Genomic DNA, 22,711 nt, shown 5'->3' with positions numbered 1-22,711 from the left:
GATTGAAAGTGAGGGGATGGAGAAACATTTATCATGCAAATGGATGTCAAAAGAAAGCCAGAGTAGTAATACTTGTATCAGAGAAACTAGACTACAAAATAAAGACTGTAACAGGAGACAAAGAAGGGCACTATAAAATAATAAAGGGGACAATCCAACAAGAAGATATAACTTCTTGTTGGATTGTCCAACAAGAATATTTATGCACCCAACATGGGACCACCCAAGTTATAAAACAATAAGAAACATAAAGGAACTAACTGATAATAACACAATAATAGTAGGGGATTTTAACACTCCACTTATATCAAAGAACAGATCATCTAAACAGAAAATCAACAAACAATGGCTTTGACTGACACACTGGATCAGATGAACTTAACATATATTCAGAATATTCCATCCTAAAACAGTGGAACACACATTATTTTCAAGTACACATGGAACATTCTCCAGAATAGATCACATACTAGGTCACAAATCAGACCTCAACAAATACAAAAAGATTGAAGTCATACCATGCACCTTTTCTGACTATAATGCCGTGAAATGAGAGGTCAACCACAAGAAGAAATCTGGAAAGACCACAAATATATGGAGGTTAAATAACATGCTACTAAACAATTAATGGGCCAAACAGGAAATCAAAGAAGAAATAAAAAAATACATGGAAACAAATGAAAATGAAAACACAACAGTCCAAAACCTTTGGGATACAGCAAAAGCTGTCCTAAGAGGGAAGTATATAGCAATACAGGCCTACCTCAAGAAGCAAGAAAAATCTCAAACTACTTAACCTTACACCTAGAGGGGCTAGAAAAAGAACAACAAATGAAGCCTAAAGCCAGTAAAAGGAAGGAAATAATAAAGATTAGAGCAGAAATAAATGAAATAGAAACCTAAAAAAAAAAAAAAAAAAAAAAGCAGGTCAGTGAAACCAGGAGCTGGTTCTTTGAAAAAAATCAGTAAAATTAATAAACCCCTAACCAGACTTATCAAAAAGAACAGAGAAAGGACCCAAATAAATAAAATCACAAATGAGAGGAGAAATAACAACCAATATCACAGAAATACAAATAATTATAAGAGAATTTTATGAAAAACTATTTGCCAACAAATTGGACAACCTATAAGAAATGGATAAATTCCTAGAAACATAATACCTACCAAAGCTGAAACAGAAAGAAATAGAAAACTCAAAAAAAAAAAAAAAAGAAAGAAAAGAAAAGAAATAGAAAACTCGAACAGACTGATAACCAGCAAAGAAATGGAATCAATAATCAAAAAATTCCCAAAAAACAAAAGTCCAGGGCCAGATAGCTTCACAGGTGAATTCTACCAAACATTTAAAGAAGAGTTAATACCTATTCTTCTCAAACTATTCCAAAAAATAGAAAAGGAAGGAAAACTTCCAAATTCATTTTATGAAGCCAGCATTATCCTGATACCAAAACCAGATAAAGACTCCACTAGAAGAGAACTACAAGCCTATATTCCTGATGAACATGGGTGCAAAAATTCTCAATAAAATACTAGCAAACTGAATCCAAAAATACATTAAAAAAATCATTCACCATGATCAAGTGGGATTTATTCCTGGCATGCAAGTGTTCAATATTCACAAATCAATCAATGTGATACATTATATCAGTTAGAGGAAGGATAAGAACTGTATGATCATTTCAATAGATGTAGAAAAAACATTTGATAAAGTACAACATTCATTCATGATAAAAACGCTCACTCAACAAAGTAGGTTTAGAGGAAACTTATCTCAACATAATAAAGGCCATATATGAAAAACCCACAGGTAACATCATCCTCATTGGGGAAAAACTTAGAGCTTTTCCTCTATGGTTAGAAACAGGCCAGGGGTGTCTAATCTCAACAGTTATTTAACATAGTACTGGAAGTTCTAGTCACAGCAATCAGACAACACAAAGAAATAAAAGGCATCCAAATCAGCAAGGGAGAAGTAAGACTTTCACTTTTTGCAGATGACATGATACTCTATATAGAGAACCTGAGAGACTCCACTGAACTGATACACGAATTCAGTACAGTCACAGGATACAAAATCAGTGTATAGAAATCTGTTGCATTTCTATGATATTGGCTGTAGCAACTTTTAAATTAAATTAAATTAAACTAATAATGAAGCAGCAGAAAGAAATTAAGGAATCAATCTCCTTTACAATTGTACCAAAACAATAAGATACCTAGGAATAAACCTAACCAAAAAGGTGAAAGACCTGTAGTCTGAAAACTATAGAACAATGATCAAAGAAACTGAAGATGACACAACAGTGTCTTTCCATGTTCATGGATTGGAAGAATAAATATTGTTAAAATGTCTCTACTGCCCAAAGCAATCTACACATTTAATGCAATCCCTATCAGACTACCAATAGCATTTTTCACAGAACTAGAATAAACAATCTTAAAATTTGTATGGAACCGCAAAAGATCCTGAATAGCCAAAACAACCTTGAAAAAGAAAAGCAAAGCTGGAGGCATCACAATTTCTGGACTTCAAGGTATATTACAAAGCTGTAGTGATCAGAACAGTATGGTAGTGGCACAAAAGTAGACACATAGATCAACAGAACAGAATAGAAAACCCAGAAATGAACTCACAACTATATGGTCAATTAAAAAGCAGGAAAGAATATCCAGTGGGGAAAAGACAGTCTTCAACAAATGGTGTTGGGAAAACTGACAGCAAGATGCAAAAGAATGAAACTAGACCACTTTCTTACACCATACACAATAATGAACTCAAAATGGATTAAAGACCTAAATGTGAGACCTGAAACCATAGAAATCTTAGAGGAGAGCATAGGCAGTAACTTCTTTGACATTGGCTGTAGCAACTTTTAAATTAAATTAAATTAAATTAAATTAATTTTTTAAAGTAGTTTCCATGCCCAGTGTGGGGTTGAGCTCATGACCCCAAGATCAAGAGTCACATGCTTTATCACCTGAGCCAGCCAGGTGCCCTCACCCTCTGTCTTTTTTTCTAGATATGTCTTTTTTTTTAGATATGTCTCCTGAGGCAAGGGAAACGAAAGTAAAAATAAACTACTGGGACTATATCAGAATAAAAGCTTCTTCTGCACAGCGAAAGAAACAATCAACAAAACTAAAAGGGCTGGGAGAAGGTATTTGCAAATGACATATCTGATAAAGATTATCCAAAATATATAAAGAACTTATAAAACTCAACACCCCAAAAATGAATAATCCACTTAAAAAAATGGGCAGAAGACATGAATAGACATTTTTCCAAAGAAGACATCCAGATGGCCAACAGACACATGAAAAGATGCTCAATATCACTGATCATCAGGGAAATTCAAATCAAAATTACAATGAGATATCAACTCATACCTGTCAGAGATTATGTAATTTAAGTCCTTCATTTAGCACAGTGTTTTCGAGATAGGGGCTCAATAAATAGTTTTGGTATATATACTTTCTTCTCTAAATGTTTATTATTCTATTTATTTTTCTCTGTAAATTCTTTCTATATATTCATTTACTCCTAGGGTATTATGTAAATTTTTATTTATCAAAGTAATGCCTATACATAGTTAAATAATCAAATATCACTAAAATATCTTTCCTAACTCTTATCTTTCGAGGAAGCCACTTTCACTATTTTAACTTGCATCTTCTGATAATTACCCTCATTGTTCTATATAATTACCTTATTCTGTTCTTGATTTATTAGCTTTAGAGAGTATTTACTGACTTCTCATTATGATCCTTGAGAATTTCTTCGTTACCCCAACTTCTCTCCTCCATTTTCCCAAAAGAATTAGAATTTTCACTTAAACTAGTACTTAGTATTTACACTATTACGACTATAAATATTGTTCACTGCTGAGTCAAGTAATGTACAATGATTATCTGTCCTCATATGGGTGTTTGTTTTCTTGGAGTTAATGATTTCCTTTCCTTTCATTTGCTTAATTTTCTATGTACATATTGCTTGTTTGTTCCTAGTACATCAACAGATCTGTTGAATGCCTGGTAATCAACATTTCAAACTCACAGACCTGTGAAATGATCCATCAGTTCCATTTTTTCTCTCCTGGAGACCTCCCTTTACAGTTCTAATGATTCTCTCTTGTCTGGCTGTCATGCTAGGACTTTCCTCAGCCATTTTAGTTTGGGGGTTGTTTTTGAGAGGATTTGTTAATGTGAATATAACCAGAATGAAGAAGCATTAATGTTTTAGAGAGAATCCAAATTATTGATATATATTGCTTCTGTGTCCTGGATTCACCAGACAGTGAGGTCACATAAAATGAGGTTGCATTTGCTTTTGATGCCCAAATTATAGTGGCTCAAGCCTTCATAGTTTGAATGTAAATTCTGAGCACCACTAACTTTGCAAAGTGCCCTCTCAGTTTTTCTGGGGGTTGCTAAAAGGGGTGGTGCTCACATGTGCTCACTAACTAGTCTGTCTGCTAGTACCACAAGCCATTTACCATGTTCTTCCTCTTTTGCTCTGACCCCCTGGCAATATGTATTGCCCTGAGTGTTGTCTGATGCTGATAGAATCCCTCACTGCTAATGGTAGGTATCCCTCATAAGAGGTGTGTTGTATTTGCCAGGGGCATTTTCTCCTGATTTTACCATTTCTAAGAATACCAGGGGTACTAGGTTTGATGGGAGGTCATCAGGATGACTCTTTCCCCAATTCCACACCACTTCCCCACACCGCCTCCTCCATTACTCAAAGTCGCAGTCACCCACAGTCTCTTCCAGTTTCTCCTTTTTGTAATTTCTTCCCCATCACCCCTGTGTCCAAACCAATAATCATCAACATTCACAACCCACTGCTAACCACCCATTTTGGCAGGAACAACATAAAAGCTAGAAGGCCCAGAAGCACAGCTCAACTATATAATTTATTACCAAACCAGAATGTTTAACATTTATATTCTAGTGAGTTTCTTAAGCCAGAGAAACAGCTTTAAAGTAAGATGAAGTCTCCATTCTGGAGATGGAGAACTTGCAGCTTTGAAATGATGGACCTCTTTTTCTTCTGGACAAGATTTTAAATACCTTAGAGTCTACTCTCAATCCAAGTACCACATTGCAAATCTTTAAATATGTCCTCATTTTTAAAGAAATCCTCAAGGTTTTTTTTTTTTTCTTTGAAAATTTGGAAACCTTCTATAGATATTTGTAAATAATATGAGGGAATTGAAATAGTATATATTTCAGACTTTTCACTGATTCAGACTGGACTTTGCCCTAAAAATGGTGTAACTTGCAGAGTTAGCATTTTCAAAAAGGACTTAAAAGTAGAAATGCCACCAACGAGGAGATCTGCGAGCAGATGACAACAAAGGGAAGACTCTCTCTTGTGAAGTTTAAAGTAATACTATGTTGGTCTTTTTGGACTAAATGAGAGAATTGTTTTCAAAATGAAGACCATACCGTATTATTCCAGAAAAAAATTTCAGGTGGTATACAGACCCTTCATCATCTTCCCCTGCCTCCCTGTCAAGTGTCATTTCCTCCTTTAATGTTCCAATTTTCATTTAATGGATGAGGACAGTTGGGTTCATAATTTACCCAATTAGTAAGAGGTAGAGCCAAGATTTTAACACAGGTTAATTTGACTTCAAAACTGGTATCTCTTTTCGTGCTTACCATATTGCAACGTGTCATTTTGGGTGGCTACAGAAATGACCCTAAGGAACAGAGCTGACCTAAGGGAATTACCCAGCCATGCGGGTTATCTGGGATTTCCCTGGTGTATATAATGGTTGCCTGACAGTACACACTGTGTTGAGGGAGGCTCTGGAGAGGATCTCCTGTGCAAGCAAATCTAATCCTAAATCTCACTGTCCCTCTCCTTTCTTCTAATGCCTTTTCTTCCATCCCCTTTTTGGAGAGAGGCCATGTAACTGGTTGCTGATCCTATACTTTGCTCCCCATAAGCCATCCACATGGCAGACCCAATTTACCTTTCCTATGACATCTGTTAACAGCTTGAGTGCCAGAGGATCATGAACCAAGGAGTCTGTGTAAAAGGAACCAAGGTATTTCTTTGGGTTGGTTGGATTGTCCTGGGCACACAGATCTGGGCGCATGTTGAATCCATGGGAGATTCTTCCGACTGTAAAAGGGAAGGCACCACCTGCAAGTAAAACCCGTTAGTGAGGGCTAGTGTCAATTGAAAAGGATATTTTTCAATCCTCATGTTGTATGCAAAGAGGAGTTACTATAGTCCAGTATTTACAAAGGATTTATTGTGTCCCAAATGCTGGGAGATGACTCAGAACAAGTGATATGAACTCATCTATAAATTCATGTTTGAGGAATTTATCCTAAAGAAAGAATACAAGTGTGTAAAGATATGTGGTCAAGGTTTTCAAATGTAGTGTGCTTATAATAGCAAAATACAGAGGCAGCCTATCAACTGGGAAATATCTACATAATGATGGCATATCCATAAAATGTATTGCCATGCATGCAACCATCAAAAGTGGTGGTCCTGGTGGTATGTGTGTGTGCCCAAGAGTCAGAAACTCAATTACTTGCAGGGACCAAGCAGGAAATGTAAATGAATGAAATAGACCTATTTGTAAATAATAGAGAATGGTAGGGACTTTTGCAAATTGGAGAGCTTGTAGTCTGACTAGAGGAATTTAAACAAAAACAAAGCAAAATTAAACAAAAACTACGCCAAGCAAACTAGCCTTGTCCACAAAAATGGAATTTGGTCCCCCACCATCATATACTTTATGACTAGAATGAGGGCTGTAGGCATGTTATGGACTGAATTATGAGGTCCCTCCAAAATTCTTATGTTGAAGCCCTAATCCCCAATCTAACTGTATTTGGAGACAGGGTAATTAAGGAGGTAATTTAAGGTTAAATGAGGTTATAAGATGGGACTTTAATCTGATAGGAAAAAGGAGAGGGACAGTGAGATTTAGGATTAGATTTGTTTGCACAGGAGGTCCTCCCCAGAGCCTCCTTCAACACAGAGTGTGTATTGCCAGAGAACCATTATATACACCAGGGAAATCCCAGATAATCCACATGGCTGGCTAATTCCCTTAGATCAGCTCCTGTTCCTTCAGGTCATTTCTGTACGCATCCAAAATGACACATCACATGCATAGTGAGAAAGTGGCCTTCTACAATCCAGGAAGACCGGTCTCACCAGAAACCAACCCTGCAGGCACTTTGATCTTGTACTTCTAGCCTCCAGAACTGTGTAAAAATTAAGTTCTGTTGTTTAAGCCACTGAGTCTATGGTATTTTGTTATGGTAGACTGAGCTGAGTAATGCAGATAGGGCCTTACCTCCATGTGCAAAACACACTTTCAGTTTGGGAAATTTCTCAAACACTCCTCCCATGATCATGGAGCAGATGGCGGTGGTGGTCTCTGCTGGCATTCCTAAAAGAGGAAACAGTCACAGGGTGCAGGGCTTGTTATCTCAAGCAGGAAGAAGCTCAGTGATACTAGTGGTTGGGGGAATGGCAGCTTGCTGAGAAATGTGAGGTCCCTCTGTCCCAGCATGGCTTGGTTGTCTACAAGCCATTACTTTGGCAAACAGACCATCGGAAACGTCCTATTTGCCACTTGCAGGTGGAGTCATCTAGTGGACAACAGAATCAAGGAGCCAGAGGATCTAGCTTTTGTCCCAATTCCTCACTTCAGTTTGGATGTGGTGGGGCAAGCAGAGTACAGTGAGTCTGGGTTGAACCCTAACTCTTCTAATTTTCGGCTTCCTGGCCTTCGACAAATTATTTAACGTCCCTGAGCCTATGTTCTTCACCTGTAAAATGGGGATTCTGTTGCCCATCTTGCAAGACTATTGTGGAGCCTTGAAAATGATGATGTTGGGAAAGGTCCTGGCCAGAAACTCTCATTAGAGGTGCTCAACAAATATTAGTTGCTTCCCTGTGCCTCAGCTTCCTCATCTGTAGGATGCGTTTGTTCTTGCCACTTGGTACTCAGTAAATATTAACAAAAATTATAATTCCTGGGGTACCCGGGTTGCTCAGTTGTTAAGCGTCTGCCTTTGGCTCAGGTCATGATCCCAGGGTCCTGGGATCGAGCCCTGCATCGGGCTCCCTGCTCGGCGGGAAGCCTGCTTCTCCCTCTCCCACTCCCCCTGCTTGTGTTCCCTCTCTCACTGTCTCTCTCTGTCAAATAAATAAATAAAAATATTTAAAAAAAATAATGATTCCTGCCAAATCTTTGTGCTTCTTAGAGATGAGGTCAAAAATAACTGGATTAAGATGAGTTGTTTCAAGTGCTTTGTGCCCCTAGAAGAAGCGGCTGTTTCATGCCTGATGCCTTCACCCCCACGGAGTTAGTCTGGGTTACATTTCCAGGCAACTGCTTTTCAGACTGTGATCAAGAAATCTTTGGGGGCTCCACAGGTAAGCCTGTACCTTCAGGGGAAGACTTACTCTCTGGCTGCCAAATGGGGCTTTACCAGATGCTCATCCTGCCCCAAGCCTGTCATTGCTCTATGGACAGAGATGCCTCTGGCTCCCCGGCCTTTTGGGAATTCTGGAAGCACGATAGATTCCTATCTATCTGGGAGTGGTTTGTGGGCAGAGCTTCCTGAAGGCAGGGGGATGGACAGCCTCCCTTCCTTTTGGTCCTGTGATTCTGCTCTCCATTAGTTACTTGGACCATAGTTACATAATCCATTCTCCATACAGGAGCCAAAGTGGGATATTTACAGTGTCCGTTGTATCATGTCCTTCCCTTGCTGGGAATCCTCCAATCTGCTAATGACCACTTTTGTGTCCAGAATAGAATTCTGAAATTAGCCTGTTTGTTTGTTTATGATCTGTTTGTCATCTCTTTCTTCTAACCAGAACATTGGCTTCAGGAGGGCAGAGGTTTTGTCCATGTCAATATCCTCAGTGTCTGGTACAGGGCCTGGCGTGCTGGAGAGGACCAATATATGTGTGTTGCATAAATGAATAATGAAATGGCTCTTTATGCACGTTTTCTTCTCTGTTTTTCATGTGGGAAATTATAAATAAGTTTGTGGGACTAATCAAAGTGTTGTCTGAATTAAGATGAGATTTTCTTTGGAGCTGGACAGTACTGGTGCCTCTTAGATTGTCTCTTCCTGCTAATTGTTGCTCAAAATTTGGTGGAGGATGGGTAGGAAGCTGCCTTACTAAATACGTTGGTCTCCAAAAGCAATCAGAGAGCCACAAAATGTCAGAGCAGAAAGATAAGGCAGGACCAGCTCTCCCATTTTACACATGAGAAATGGGCCTGAGAAGGTGAAGTGATTTGCCACAGGTTATACAGAGAACTAGAGACTAGCTGCAACTGAAATTCAGTTTTCTCACTTCCAATATACTGCTCCATTTAATTCTTCATGTTGGTTACTTTATCATTACTTGTACTAATTGGGCTGAGGAGAGAATGGATAATGGCCTCTTTAAAGAAAATCCAAGGCTGTTCATCTGGGAAACCCACTATTAGCTGCACTTTTTACTTGTGGCCACAGAACTGCCGCCTGTCTCCATTTCTCGTTATCGGGGATAATAAGGAGATTGGATAGGCCAAGCAGAGGTCTCCTCTTCCCCTCTCCCTTACTTTCATGTGGAACCATGAATGAATGGTTGCAGGAACAAAGAGCAGCAGAAAGGAGCAGATAAGAGGAAAACTGAAAGCCTGGGTCATCTGCAATCTAGGGTGGTGGAAGTTGACCTTCTACTTGTAACTCCAGCGTTCTCATTTTAAGAGCTGATACTCCTTTTTTTTTTTTTTTTAACGATTTTATTTATTTATTTGACTGAGAGAGAGCACAAGCAGGGGGAGTGGCAGGCAGAAAGGGAGAAGCAGTCTCCTCCTTGCTGAGCAAAGAGCCTGACGTGGGGCTCGATCCCAGGACCCTGGGATCATGACCTGAGCTGAAGGCAGACGCTTAACTGACTGAGCCACCCAGGCACCGAAGAGCTGATACTCTTGCTGGTTCTTTAAAAAAATCTATTAGGCAGGCATTATTACTTATTTTTGGAGCCTTTTTGGGAGTCTGTATAGTGAGGTAGCTTTGGAGTCAGTCAGATTTGTGTGAATTCCATTTTCACTTATTAATTGTGTGACTTGGACAGCTTATCTAACCACTCAGAGACTCAGTTTCTTCCCTATAAAATGGTTATTATAATGTCAACCTCATAGAGTTTTGTGTGGATATGATTAAAATTAAGGTAATATATATAGCATTTATCCAAGAGCTCAGTAATTCACAATCCTGTTAATTATTCCTACTTTCTCTTTTTGACATAGTAGGGTTCCAGAAATAATTGGGAAAAAAACCAAAGGCTTGATCCTCTTTTCCAGATGCCAAGCTGACACAAACCTACAAGCCAGGGGAGCCAGTATTTGGCCATCCGTCCATCCATCTGCATGTCCCAGGGGTGCACAAATAGGGAACAGTTCAGCTTTTCAGCCACCTTTAAAGAAGCAATGAGAGAGAGAGTGTGTGTTATTTGGATGAGCCAGCAAATATAGGGTACTATTTTAGGGAAACTTTTTCTCTGGGTCTATATTGATCTGAATAAAGAAGCTAAAATATTTTTGAAGTTGTTTCTTAATCTATATAAAAGAGGCATTGAGAAATTCTGCTCCTGCTTAGAAAATAAGAAGGCCATTTAGAATTAACAAGGGGGTTGGTGGATTCACCATGGAGGTCGATGAATTTAATACAAGTCACAGGAAACATCCATCATTCACATGTTTTAGCTGACAGCAAAATGCTCAAGGACTGATCCCATACCTCAAATGCAAGGGAAGTTTCCCCTGCTGGTTGCTACTTGATTCATTCTTTCAGGAAGATTGTTAGAGTCAGGGCTAGAGTGTTCCCTTGCTTCCCCCGCTTGGAAACCTGAGGATGTGAAAGTGAACAAGTGATGGCTGGGGCCAGGGGCTCGTGACTGGACTGGAGCAGGCTGGCCTGACCCAAGCCATCAGCCACACAGAGCCCAACACCAACTAGGAATTTCTGGGGGTCTACAGGTACTCACAAAGCCTCAGGAGCCCATCTGAGTCCCTGGACAGTCTGTTGTGAATGAGATGACTTCAGAAAGTCAAGAGCTCTCAGTGCCTCAGCCAGGCAGGTACTGAGACGAATGTCATGGGCAAACCTATTCCAGGGCCTTCTGGGAAATGGAAATCCTATCTGGATGGAATGACCTTTATTCAACAAAATGTTTAATTTTAAAAAGTTCCCTCAACGGGCATTGGGTATGAGTGCTTAACAAGGTTCAAAACAGATTTCCTTAGCTCATTTCTTTTCCAAATATATTGAGGTGCTGGAATGATTCATCCTACCTTTACATATAAATACGTGGGCTAAATAGGCTGGTGCAATGTGAGTTCTGGACGTAAGCATTTTAATTTTTTTTTAATTAATTTTTTTAAGAAGAGAGAGAGCTTGCACTAGCGGGGGGTGGGGAGGGTAGGGGGAGGGGTAGAAGGAGAGAGAGAATCCTAAGCAGGCTCCATGCCCAGCACTGAGCCTGATGCAGGATTTGATCTCACGACCCTGAGATCATGACCTGAGCTGAAATCAAGACCCTGACACTTAACTGACTGAGGCACCCAGGCGCCCCTGGACATAAGCATTTTTAAAATGGAGATGCAATTCTTGGACAACAGGGGTTCTGGAAGTGGCAGACAAAGGGTAGATTGAAGAATGGACTTCTAATTTCCTCAGGTTCTGGGGGCAGAAGGGAGAGGAGCTAATTAGTTTCTGATAATGGATGCAGGCTGGGTCAACTTCTTGGGATGGGCTGAGCTTGACAAAAGCCCAAAATCATGGTATCTCAGTGGGATTTGACTCCTTATTAGGATAAAACTTTATTCTCTGCACCTCTGATGGTGCACAGATCCTTTTTGTATGTGAGGCATTGTAGAGAACACAAAAAGAAGTCACTTAAACTCTCAAAATCACGATAACTCACATTAACTGAGAACTTACCATATGCCAAAGCTGTTACAAGAATTTTACAATTGCTAACTAGTTTAATCCTTTATAAGATGAGCACTTTTTAAAATTGAAGTATAGTTGACACACAATATTACATTACTTTCAGGTGTACAACATGGTGATTTGACAGCTCTGTACCTTACACTGCGCTCACACAAGGGTAACTATCATTCGTCACCATACAACACGATTATAATACTCATTTTATTCCCTATGCCGGACCTTTCATCCTCATGCCTTATGTATTCCATAACCGGAAGCCAAGTATCTCCCACTCCGCTTTACCCATTTTGCCCATCCCCCACCCCCTTCCTCCTGGCAGCCACTGGTTTGTTCTCTGTGTTTATTGGGTCTATTACTGTTTTTGTCTGTTTATTTTTCTTTTAGATTCCACATATAAGTGAAATCATGTGGTATTTATTTGTCTATCTCTGACTTATTTCACTTAGCGTAATACCTTCTGAGATGAGCATTTTTATTACCCTTATTTTACAGAGAAAGAAACTAAGGCAGAGGCTAGGTAACTTACTCCGGTCTTGTGGCTGATACATGGTAGAGGCAGGCTGTCTGCCTCATACTTGTAATGAGGTCATTTTCGTGCCTGATAACTGACCTGAGCATGTAGGGTTGGGTTCACTCACTAACAAGGGAGGTCTAGGAGGTAAGGAGATGGCTAGACACTTTGGAACTCCAGACTCCCCTTGAAATGACAAAGCCAACTTGGTTCATGGCAACTCCAGTCGTTTGTTTTAGCCTTGTTACTGATGCAAGATAGAGACTAGTGAGGCTTCCAAGTCTTGCTAACCAAACGAATGTGCTGCCAGCCCCTGGATATTACAAATCGGCTGGGGCCAGGATGCCCTCCTGAATTCCCTGAGAGACTGGTGCCCCCAAGCAGCCTATTTAGAGTGAGTGGTGGGTTGAGCTTGTCACGCAAACGAAAATACCCATTTGGACCGCAACTGACTGCTCTTACTTTTTGAGCTCCTTAGTAATTCATAAACCCAATCCTGGCAAAGAGTAAAATGACCTGCTGCTGAAGACTTGCTCACACTGCGCTGAAACAACTTGGACGCACAAGTAAATAAATCCTCTTTCAAAGCCCATTAAAGTTTCTAGAAAACATTCACTGCATCAGCTCAGCTTATTGCAGCCAATAAGCTTCAGGGAATTCAGTATTTAGAGGAACATTAAGTCTTTCAGGTTATTGGGAGGCAGTTTAACAGGTAGCCCCCCCAACTGGTGGGCAGTGTCCATAGATACAAACATGGAAACATTTGTGCATGTAGGCAGAGCTCAATAAACATGAAAGGAATAAATGATCAGTGGTTTTAGTGCTGGGGAGCACACCAACATCTATTTTTTTAAATTATTTTTAAAGATTTTATTTAATTATTTGTCAGAGAGAGAGAGCACACGAAGGGAGAGAGGCAGGCAGAGGGAGAAGCAGTCTCCCCACTGAGCAGGGAGCCAGATGCTGGACTCGATCCCATGATCCTGGGATCATGACCTGAAGGCAGACGCTTAACTGACTGAGCTGCCCAGGCGTCCCCACCAACATCTATTTAATCCACTATTGAAGATTTTGCACTTACAATGAAAATAATAGAAAACAATACTGTTATAACTCTAGGAGGAAAGTAAGAAATAAACAAATGCAATTGAGTATAGAATATGCATCTTGATTCCTGATAGGAAGAAAAGCAGGCTTAGTTGCAGAAAGAACAGAAGGGCAGAGGAAGTCCCATGGAGAGGACCATGGGACTGTGGACACTTCAGTTGGATTCTTGAGAGATGAAAATAGCACTGAATCCCTGAAAATATACTTTATAATGCAATATTTCAAATGTAGAAAGTTGTAAACAATAGTACCATGAACTTCCATATACTCACCAGCTAGTTTCATCAAATGTTAGCATTTTGATGGCACTGTTTTTTGTTATGTGTTTTAATTATACATTTTCAAAATATATGGGGAAAGAGTATATTAATTGAGGACTGGTTAAATGAATCAAAACATATCCATATATTGGGATATATGCATTTATTTGAAAATCATGCATTAAGAGAATTTTCATTTAGATTGGAAAGTCTTCATTAGGATACAAAATCACATGTATAATAGAATTCAGATTTCATTAAAATATAGATATATGCAGAAATATGCAAACAAAAAAATCAAACAAAATATATAGTAACAGTGATTATTTATCTTTGGGTAGTGGGATTATGAGTTATTTTTGTTTTCCTCTTTATGCTTTTCTATGTTTTCCAGAATTTCTTCAAAATGACTTGATAATTTTTTTTTAAAAGATTTCATTTGTTCATTTGAGAGAGAGAGAGTGAGAGAGAGGATGAGAACGAGAGAGAGGGGAGAAGCAAACGGAGAGGGAGAGGCAGACTCCCTGCTGAGCAGGCAGACTCCCTGCCCAAGCCTGATGGGGGACTCCATCCCAGGATCCTGGGATCATGACCTGAGCTGAAGGCAGGCACTTAATGGATTGAGCCACTCAGGCATCTGGAAACAAATTTCATAATTTTAAAAGATAAGTATTTTTTTCTAAAGCAAAATAAATACTTTTTTTTTTTTTTTTTTGCATGTCACTAACATGGCCTTTTGTACCAGGGCTGTAAAGAGGGTACTATTTCAGCTTCCAAATGAAACAGTAGAAAGAGCGCATGGGGGATGGAAGGTAAGAGAGATTTCCCTGAGCTTACTCGGGGCTGACTTGTGAAGCATTTCCACCTGTCCCTCTTCTAGTGGAATGGCCCTCTTGGAGAACTCTTTACATATTTCCTGCTATATGCAGCATGTCATCAGGCATCTTTCTTTCCCCCTGCCAGGGAGGTGGTGCATTCATGTTCTGCCCTCCTGCACCCAGCGCAGTGCCTGGCCCGCCGCATGCTGGCTGAGGGATCGCTGTGTACTCACTGCGTAGACAGGGAAGAGTTCCGGTGCATTCAGATCCCACTCATTGATGTGGGAGCCAATCTGGACCCCGGGAAAGCCCAGCTCCTTCACGCAGCGCTCCATCTCCTTCATGGCAAGCTCGGGGGCCTGCATGGGCAACGTCCCCAGACCCACAAACCTCCTGGGGTGGTTTGCAACAGTGGCAGCCAAGTCATTGTTTAAAAGCTGGCACAGGTCTAAAGTGTCCTGAGGTTTGGCCTGGCGGAGACAGGTAAGGGAAGATCATATCATTCACAACCTACTTCTTTACATATTTACTCTGAACAACACCTTTCCTGAGCTGAATCATTTGTCACTGTCCATGGCTTTTACTCTTCAGCCAGCTGGGGCACAGATTGAAATAGGCACTGGCTGCAGGAGACCCAAAGCCAATCACTGCAGAAGTAAAGGAAACTGCTAGTATATTGCCGATAAATTAGAAAAATGGAAGTTATAATCAGAAGGGATGGACACAATTACTGGGCTGGTCATCCTATAGAAGAGATGGAATGAGAATGGGCCACGCCCTCCCGCCCACCCCAGGGCACACAGCGGGCGACAAGGCACTCCCCCACGCCGGAGCCGGGCCTGATGAGTGTCCCACATCACCGGCCACACTCCTCCTTGTCATGCCTCCTCATGGGATGGCAGGCTGCTCACGGACCCCTCCTGTCCCTGTCTGTGTTCCTCCCTGTCCTTCCTGTTGGCAGTGACACTCAAGAGTTACCTTAGCAAAATGCTGATGTGATGGTTTGCTTTCTGTTCCTTAACTCTCCCTTCTTTACTGTTTTCTTTCCTTCTAACTTCACCCCACCCCACTGGCAGGCGTTTGGTATTCTCCTGAAATTCCACTTGTTCAGTCAAAGTAGTAGACACTCTGATAAATCTGTGCATACTGAAATCTTAGAGCATTTTTATTTTTAAAAAATGAGTCTAGAGGTGCCTGGGTGGCTCAGTTGGTTAAGCGCCCAACTCTTGATTTCAGCTCAGGTCATGATCTCAGGGTCGTGAGTTGGAGCCCCTCATTGGCCTCTGCGCTCAGTGGGGAGTCTGCTTGGGATTCTTTCTCCCTCTCCCCCTGCTCCCCCCTTGCACTCTCTCTCTCAAAAATAAAAAATAAAACAAAATAAAAAATGAGTCTAATCCCAGGAACAGATAAAGACTGAAACACTAATACTGGAATATGAGCATGGGTGGGGAAAGTCTGTGTGAGCAGGTGATATTTCCATTGCTCTTTAAATCACAACACAAATGAATATTCACTTGGTTGAGTAGATACTTAGTGCATCCCTAGCTATGTACAAAAATGACCTCCCACAGGCTGTGATCATGCCTGAAACTCAGCCCTTGAGACTTAATTTCTCAGGGAGAGTCATCCTACTGCAGGAATCCCATTTTGAATTGTGTATTTCTCCCAGAGAGGCAACATATTAGGCCTTTATTATGGTTCTCATTCTCCAGTCATTATCATCTCAGAATAAACTTGTCAGTGGCTTGTCAATGACTGAGCAAGGCACTGCAGGAATGAGGCATGAGACAGGTAAATTCTGATGGAATTCAGGTTGAGTCTAGAACTGCCCTGTTCAATGGAAATGTAATGTGAGACACATGTTGACATGTGGCTCCTGGCTACCGTTCTGGACCATGTGGGTCTAGAGCAAGAACATGACTAGGAGGAAGGCCTGGAAGGGGACACTGCAGTATGAGAAGCTGGGGGTCCCTGGTGATCCCTAAAGGGGAGGAGAGTTGGGGGGCAGTGTCAAGACTTGAGGCATCTGTCTACTTGCTACTGAGCTAGACGTGAGCCTTCGCTCACCAGGGAGACAGTTTGAATTTTCACACTCACCCAGTAACTAAACATGACAGGAACTGTGGAAAGGGCTTGCATGGTCACTCCTAGACACAGACACAAAGAAAGGCAAAGGTGATGAGAATAGTCCAGGCACCCCTTGCATTTCCCAGAGCCCAGCACATCTCCATCCCACTCTCCCCTCCCCTGCTGCTCCTCCCTATCCCCTTCTCTCAGGCTGTCTGTCCCAGGCCCCCTTATCCCTCAGCCCCAGGTCTAGGGGGAGGGGTGAAGGCTGGACAAAAATGAGCTCATTCAAGAAAAACTAAGTGGCCCCATTTGTAAAGAGCTATTTCTACTCTCCTTCCTGCGAAGTTTTATTTAAGCAAGACATTTTTCCATCTTCTTTCAGAGCTCTTCATCTTAGGGCATGTGTGACAGAGAGTGTTTCTCAGCCCCCTTCCCTTTTAATTCGTCTCCTAAGTGAGCCTGGGTGGAGTCCCACTGTCTAGAAAGCACAGAATGAGTCTCTGGGGTAGGCCCTAGAATCCAGCAACCAGGATGCCTAAAATCTCTTGTCTTCAAGCTCCGGGAGCTGGGGTATCAGGAGAGATGCTGCCAGACTGAGCCGACTCCTCTTTCTCTTGTAGTCACACCCAACCCACCGGCAAGTCCTGTTAGCTCTACTCTGATTCCTTTCATTGCCATCTCTCCCACCTCCTGCTACTACCTGGTTCAAGCCACCAGCATACATGGACCACTGCAGAAGCCTCGGAACTGGTCTCCTGTCATTCTTGTCCTCTTAGAGTTTGTTCTGTCCTTGGAAGTCAGAGTAAGGCTTAAAACTCAGATCAAGTCACTTCCTTGCTTCAAACTTCCAAGGACTTTTCACCACACTTGGAGTAAAATCTAGACTTGAACGTGATCTATAAGGCCCCACGCAGTCTCTCCCAGGGCTCACCTTGTGCTTTGTTGGCCTTCTGCCTGTTCTTTGGAGTGCTTTCCTACCCCAGGACTTTGCACTGCTGTTCCACCTGCCTGGAATATTCTTTTGGCTCACCACAGGATGGACTCCTTTTCACCCTTAGGTTTGGTTGAGATGTCACCTCCTCAGGGAGGCCTTCCCTAGCTCCAGCCACTCGCTCGCTGTCCCATTGTTCTGTTCCTTCCCTTTTCTATTCAGTCTGTCATTACTGTGTTCAGTGGTTTACTCTGTGGCTTCCCCTATGAAGGTAAACACCGCCTGAGCCTGACCATCCATGCCATATCTCTAGTGTCCAGAACTGTGCCTGGCATGTTGAACAGACCCAATAAATGAAAGAACAAATCATTATATAGTGAGGACTAGAGACTGCAGTGTTTGATTAGAAAGCTTTGTTAAAACACTGTCACGATAATCTTTATGTTCCTTGAGTAGCATAAAACAGATGAGCTCCTTTCAATTGTAAAGTCTTTACATTTTACCTAAATACTTTTGCTTACGTTATTCTATTTTGTTTCTGCATTTTGTAGATTAGATGTAAGGTCACATGGCTTGAAAGTGGTGGGATGAGGCTCCTGTCCAGCCTTGCTCCTTCCCTGTACCCCCAGGGGCCATTGCACGTCACATAGTTCAGATTAAAATTGCACTATTTGTGTGTCATTTGGTTTGGATACATATTCTTTGGTCTCTGAGAACTGAAAGGGAAAAAACAAGCCTAATCCATTTGGAGCTTATGTTTTTTAAAACAGGGTTTTGACCCTATAGCATAGCACAACATTCCCCAGACTTACCTGTTGATTAAAATGGTGAGGGGGGTTGTTATAGAAACAAATGCCTAGGCCCTCCTTTGGACATTCTGATTCAGTGGAGGGGGCCCAAAAAAGAATTTTAGCATGCAGCCCAGGCAATCCTTATGCTGAGAGAGGTTTGGGGAGAGCTTTTGTGGTAGAATGAGAGAAATAGCCCTAGGAACAATCCTAGCTCTGCCATTTACTAGCTGTGTGATCCTGAGCAAATCACTTAACCTCCTTGCCTCCCTTAGGTGGCAATAGGTACAACAATACCTGCCTTCTAGAGATGTTGAGAAAGGATGAGATATGAGCAGGTATGTGCTCACATTCCTCAGACTCCGCTGGGGCCTCTTAGCCTCCTCCTTGCAGAGAAGACTGAGCTCCCCCTCCAGCCCTTATCAGGCCTGGATCCCTCACCAATTCTGACCTTCCTGGGTTGACCCCAGAACCAGCTTCAAGAGGAACTCAACCTAGTTGAGGACTTGGGAGACACAGATACATCATCTCGTTGTTATCTTACTACTTCGGTCTTTCTCAGCTCTGTGTTGGATTTCGTGGTGAAATGACCCAGGGTCTGCTGGTTACATTTTCCTCCCCATGAAGATGGCATGGATTGCTGGAATCTTCTGTGCTGGGCATTTCATCATTTTATTTTCTTACCTCCACAGAGGTGGTAGGATATAGTTAGTTGTTAAGCCCCTGGGGGGTCAGACTGCCTGGATTGGAATCCTGTTTCTGCCCTCTGTAAGCTGTGTGATCTTGGGCAAATTGCTTAACCTCTGTACCTCACTTTCTTCATCTATAAAAAGGGCATAATAATAGATACTATCTCCTAGGGTTGTTATGGGGATTAAGTGAGTGGATACATGGTAGGTGCTGAGAACAGTGCCTGGCACAAAGTAAGTGCTCAGCCAGGGTTAGTCATGACAGTTCTCTCAAGCATAGCCGTGGAATGAAACACAAAACAAAATCCAAAGGAGACAACACACTTCATCTAAACTGCAGGCATAAGCAATGGTTCTGACAACAGCCATCTGAGTCTCATTTCTACTAGTTTTCTCCTTGAAACAATGGTCTTTGCTTGAGTTTCACGTTTCTTTCTTTCTTTTTTTTAAATTTAAATTTTATTTCATTTAAATTCAATTAATTAACATATAGTGTATTATTAGTTTCAGAGGTAGTTTAGTGATTCATCAGTTGCATATAACACCCAGTGCTCATTATATCAAGTGCCCTCCTTAATGCCCATCACCCAGTTACCCCATCCCCCACCCATCTCTCCTCTAGCAACCCTCAGTTTGTTTCCTATAGATAAGAGTCTCTTAAATTTGTCTCCCTCTCTGATTTCATCTTATTTAATTTTTCCCTCCCTTCCCTGATCCTCTGTTTTGTTACTTAAATTCCACATATGAGTGAGATCATATGATCATTGTTTTTCTCTGATTGACTTATTTCAGTTTACATAATAGCCTCTAGTTCCATCCATGTTGCTGCAAATGGTAAGATTTCAATTTTTTGATGGCTGAGTAATATTCCATTGTATATATACACCATATCTTCTTTATCAATTCATCAGTGGATGGACAGGTGGGTTCTTTCCATATTTTGGCTGTTGTGGACATTGCTGCTATAAACATCGGGGTGCAGGTGCCCCTTAAAATCATTATGTTTATATCCTTTGGATAAATAGGGCAGCTCTATTTTCAACTTTTTGAGGAACCTCCCTACTGTTTTCCAGAGTGGCTGCACCAGCTTGCATTCCCACCAGCAGTGTAGGAGGGTTCCCCTTTCTCCACATCCTCACCAACATCTGTCATTTCCTGATTTGTTAACTTTAGCCATTCTGACTGGTGTGGGGTGATATCTCATTGTGGTTTTGATTTGTATTTCCCTGATGCCGAGTGATGTTGAGCACTTTTTCATGTGTCTGTTGGCCATTTATGTCTTCTTTGGAGAAATGTCTGTTCATGTCTTCTGCCCATTTCTTTTTTTAAAGATTTTATTTATCTGTTCGAGAGAGAGTGAGAGAGAGCATGAGTGGGGGGGAGGGGCAGAGGGAGAGGGAGAAGCAGACTCTGCTGAGCAGGGAGCCTGATGCAGGGCTCAATCCCAGGACCCTGGTGATAATGACCTGACCTGAAGGCAGACACTTAACGGACTGAGCCACCCAGGCACCCTGACTTCTGCCCATCTCTTGACTGATTTTTTTGTTTTTTTGGGGTGTTGAGTTTGATAAGTTATTTATAGATCTTGGATACTAGCCCTTTATCTGATATGTCATTTACAAATATCTTCTCCCATTCTGTCGGTTGTCTTTTGGTTTTGTTGACTGTTTCCTTTGCTTTGCAAAAGCTTTTTATCTTGATGAAATCCCAATAGTTCATTTTTGCTTTTGTTTCCCTTGCCTTTGAAGACCTGTCTAGCAAGAAGTTGGTGCAGCCAAGGTCACAGAGGTTGCTGCCCGTGTTCTCCTCTAGGATTTTGATGGATTCCTATTTCACATTTAGGTCTTTCATCCATTTTGAGTTTATTTTTGTGTATGGTGTAAAAAAATGGTCCAGTTCCATTCTTCTGCATGAGGCTGTCCAATTTTCCCCACACTGTTTGTTGAAGAGACTATCTTTTTTCCATTGGATATTCTTTCCTGCTTTGTTGAAGATTAGTTAACCATAGAGTTGAGGGGCCATTTCTGGGTTCTCTATTCTGTTCTCTATTACATTGATCTGTGTCTGTTTTTGTGCCAGTACCATACTGTCTTGATGATGACAGCTTTGTAATAGAGCTTGAAGTCTGGAATTGTTATGCCACCAGCTTTGCTTTTCTCTTTCAACATTCCTCTGGCTATTTGGGGTCTTTTCTGGTTCCTTACAAATTTTAGGATTATTTGTTCCAGCTCTGTGAAAAATGTTGATGGTATTTTGATAGGGATTGCATTGAATGTATAGATTGCTTTGGGTATCATGACATTTTAACAATATTTGTTCTTCCAATCCATGAGCATGGAATGTTTTTCTACTTCATTTTCTCTTCCTCAATTTCTTTCATAAGTGTTCTATAGTTTTCTGAGTACAGATCCTTTGCCTCTTTGGTTAGGTTTATTCCTAGGTATCTTATAGTTTTTGGTGCAATTGTAAATGGGATGGATTCCTTAATTTCTCTTTCTTCTGTCTCATTGTTAGTGTATAGAAATGTAGGTGACTTCTGTGCATTGATTTTATATCCTGCACATTGCTGAATTCCTGTATGAGTACTAGCAATTTTTTGGTGGAGTCTTTTGGGTTTTCAGCATACAGTATCATGTCATCTGTGAAGAGTGAAAGCTTGACTTCTTCTTTGCCAGTTCGGGTGCATTTTATTTCTTTCTGTTGTCTGATTGCAGAGACTAGGACTTCTAGTACTATATTGAAACAGTGGTGAGAGTGGACATCCCTGTCATGTTCCTGACCTTAGGGCTCTCAGTTTTTCCCCATTGAGATTGATATTCTCTGTGGGTTTTTTGTATATGGCTTTTATAATATTGAGGTATGTTTTCTCTATCCCTATACTGCAGGGAGTTTTTTATCAAGAAAGGATGCTGTATTTTGTCAAATACTTTTTCTGCATCTATTGAGAGGATCATATGGTTCTTGTCCTTTCTTTTATTAATGTAGTGTATCATGTTGATTGATTTGTGGATGTTGAACCACCCTTGCAGCCCAAGAATAAATCCCACATGGTCCTGGTGAATAATCCTTTAAAGTACTGTTGGATCCTATTAACTAGTATCTTGGTGAGAATTTTTGCATCCATGTTCATCAGGGATATTGGTCTGTGATTCTCCTTTTTGGCAGGATCTTTGTCTGGTTTGGGGATCAAGGTAATGCTGGCCTCAAAGAATGAATTTGGAAGTTTTTCTTCCATTTCCATTTTTTGAAACAGCTTCAGAAGAATAGGTATTAATTCTTTTTTAAATGTTTGGTAGAATTCCACTGGGAGGCCATCCAACCCTGGAGTATTGTTTGTTGGGAGATCTTTGATTACTGCTTCAATTTCTTTGCTAGTTATGGCTCTGTTCAGGTTTTCTGTTTCTTCCTGTTTTTATTTTGATAGTTTATATGTTTCTAGGAATGCATCCATTTCTTCCAGATTGCCTAATTGGTTGGCATATAGTAGCTCATAATATGCTCTTATAATTGTATTTCTTCATTGTTGGTTGT

At 41.0% G+C, this 22,711-nt stretch overlaps 1 protein-coding gene across 2 annotated transcripts in view; it reads right to left on the bottom strand.

The window, feature by feature from the left end:
* The window catches only part of ACMSD (aminocarboxymuconate semialdehyde decarboxylase), a 69,364-nt gene that overhangs the window by 20,218 nt on the left and 26,435 nt on the right, over window positions 1–22,711 (bottom strand). The window contains exons 4-8 of one of the 2 annotated variants that reach the window (XM_021695878.1): window positions 16,800–16,849; window positions 14,936–15,172; window positions 10,375–10,468; window positions 7,335–7,430; window positions 5,988–6,160 (exon numbers count right to left, since the gene is read on the bottom strand). In XM_021695878.1, the coding sequence (XP_021551553.1) occupies window positions 5,988–6,160; window positions 7,335–7,430; window positions 10,375–10,468; window positions 14,936–15,172; window positions 16,800–16,849 (650 nt within the window). The remainder of the gene's footprint in view (window positions 1–5,987; window positions 6,161–7,334; window positions 7,431–10,374; window positions 10,469–14,935; window positions 15,173–16,799; window positions 16,850–22,711) is intronic. The other variant, XM_021695879.1, reaches the window with a different exon arrangement.

The sequence above is a fragment of the Neomonachus schauinslandi genome, chromosome 3 (genome assembly GCF_002201575.2).
Source record: "Neomonachus schauinslandi chromosome 3, ASM220157v2, whole genome shotgun sequence".
Lineage (NCBI taxonomy): Eukaryota > Metazoa > Chordata > Mammalia > Carnivora > Phocidae > Neomonachus > Neomonachus schauinslandi.
Note: the sequence above shows the minus strand (reverse complement) of the source record. Positions and strands in the feature narration are given on the sequence as shown.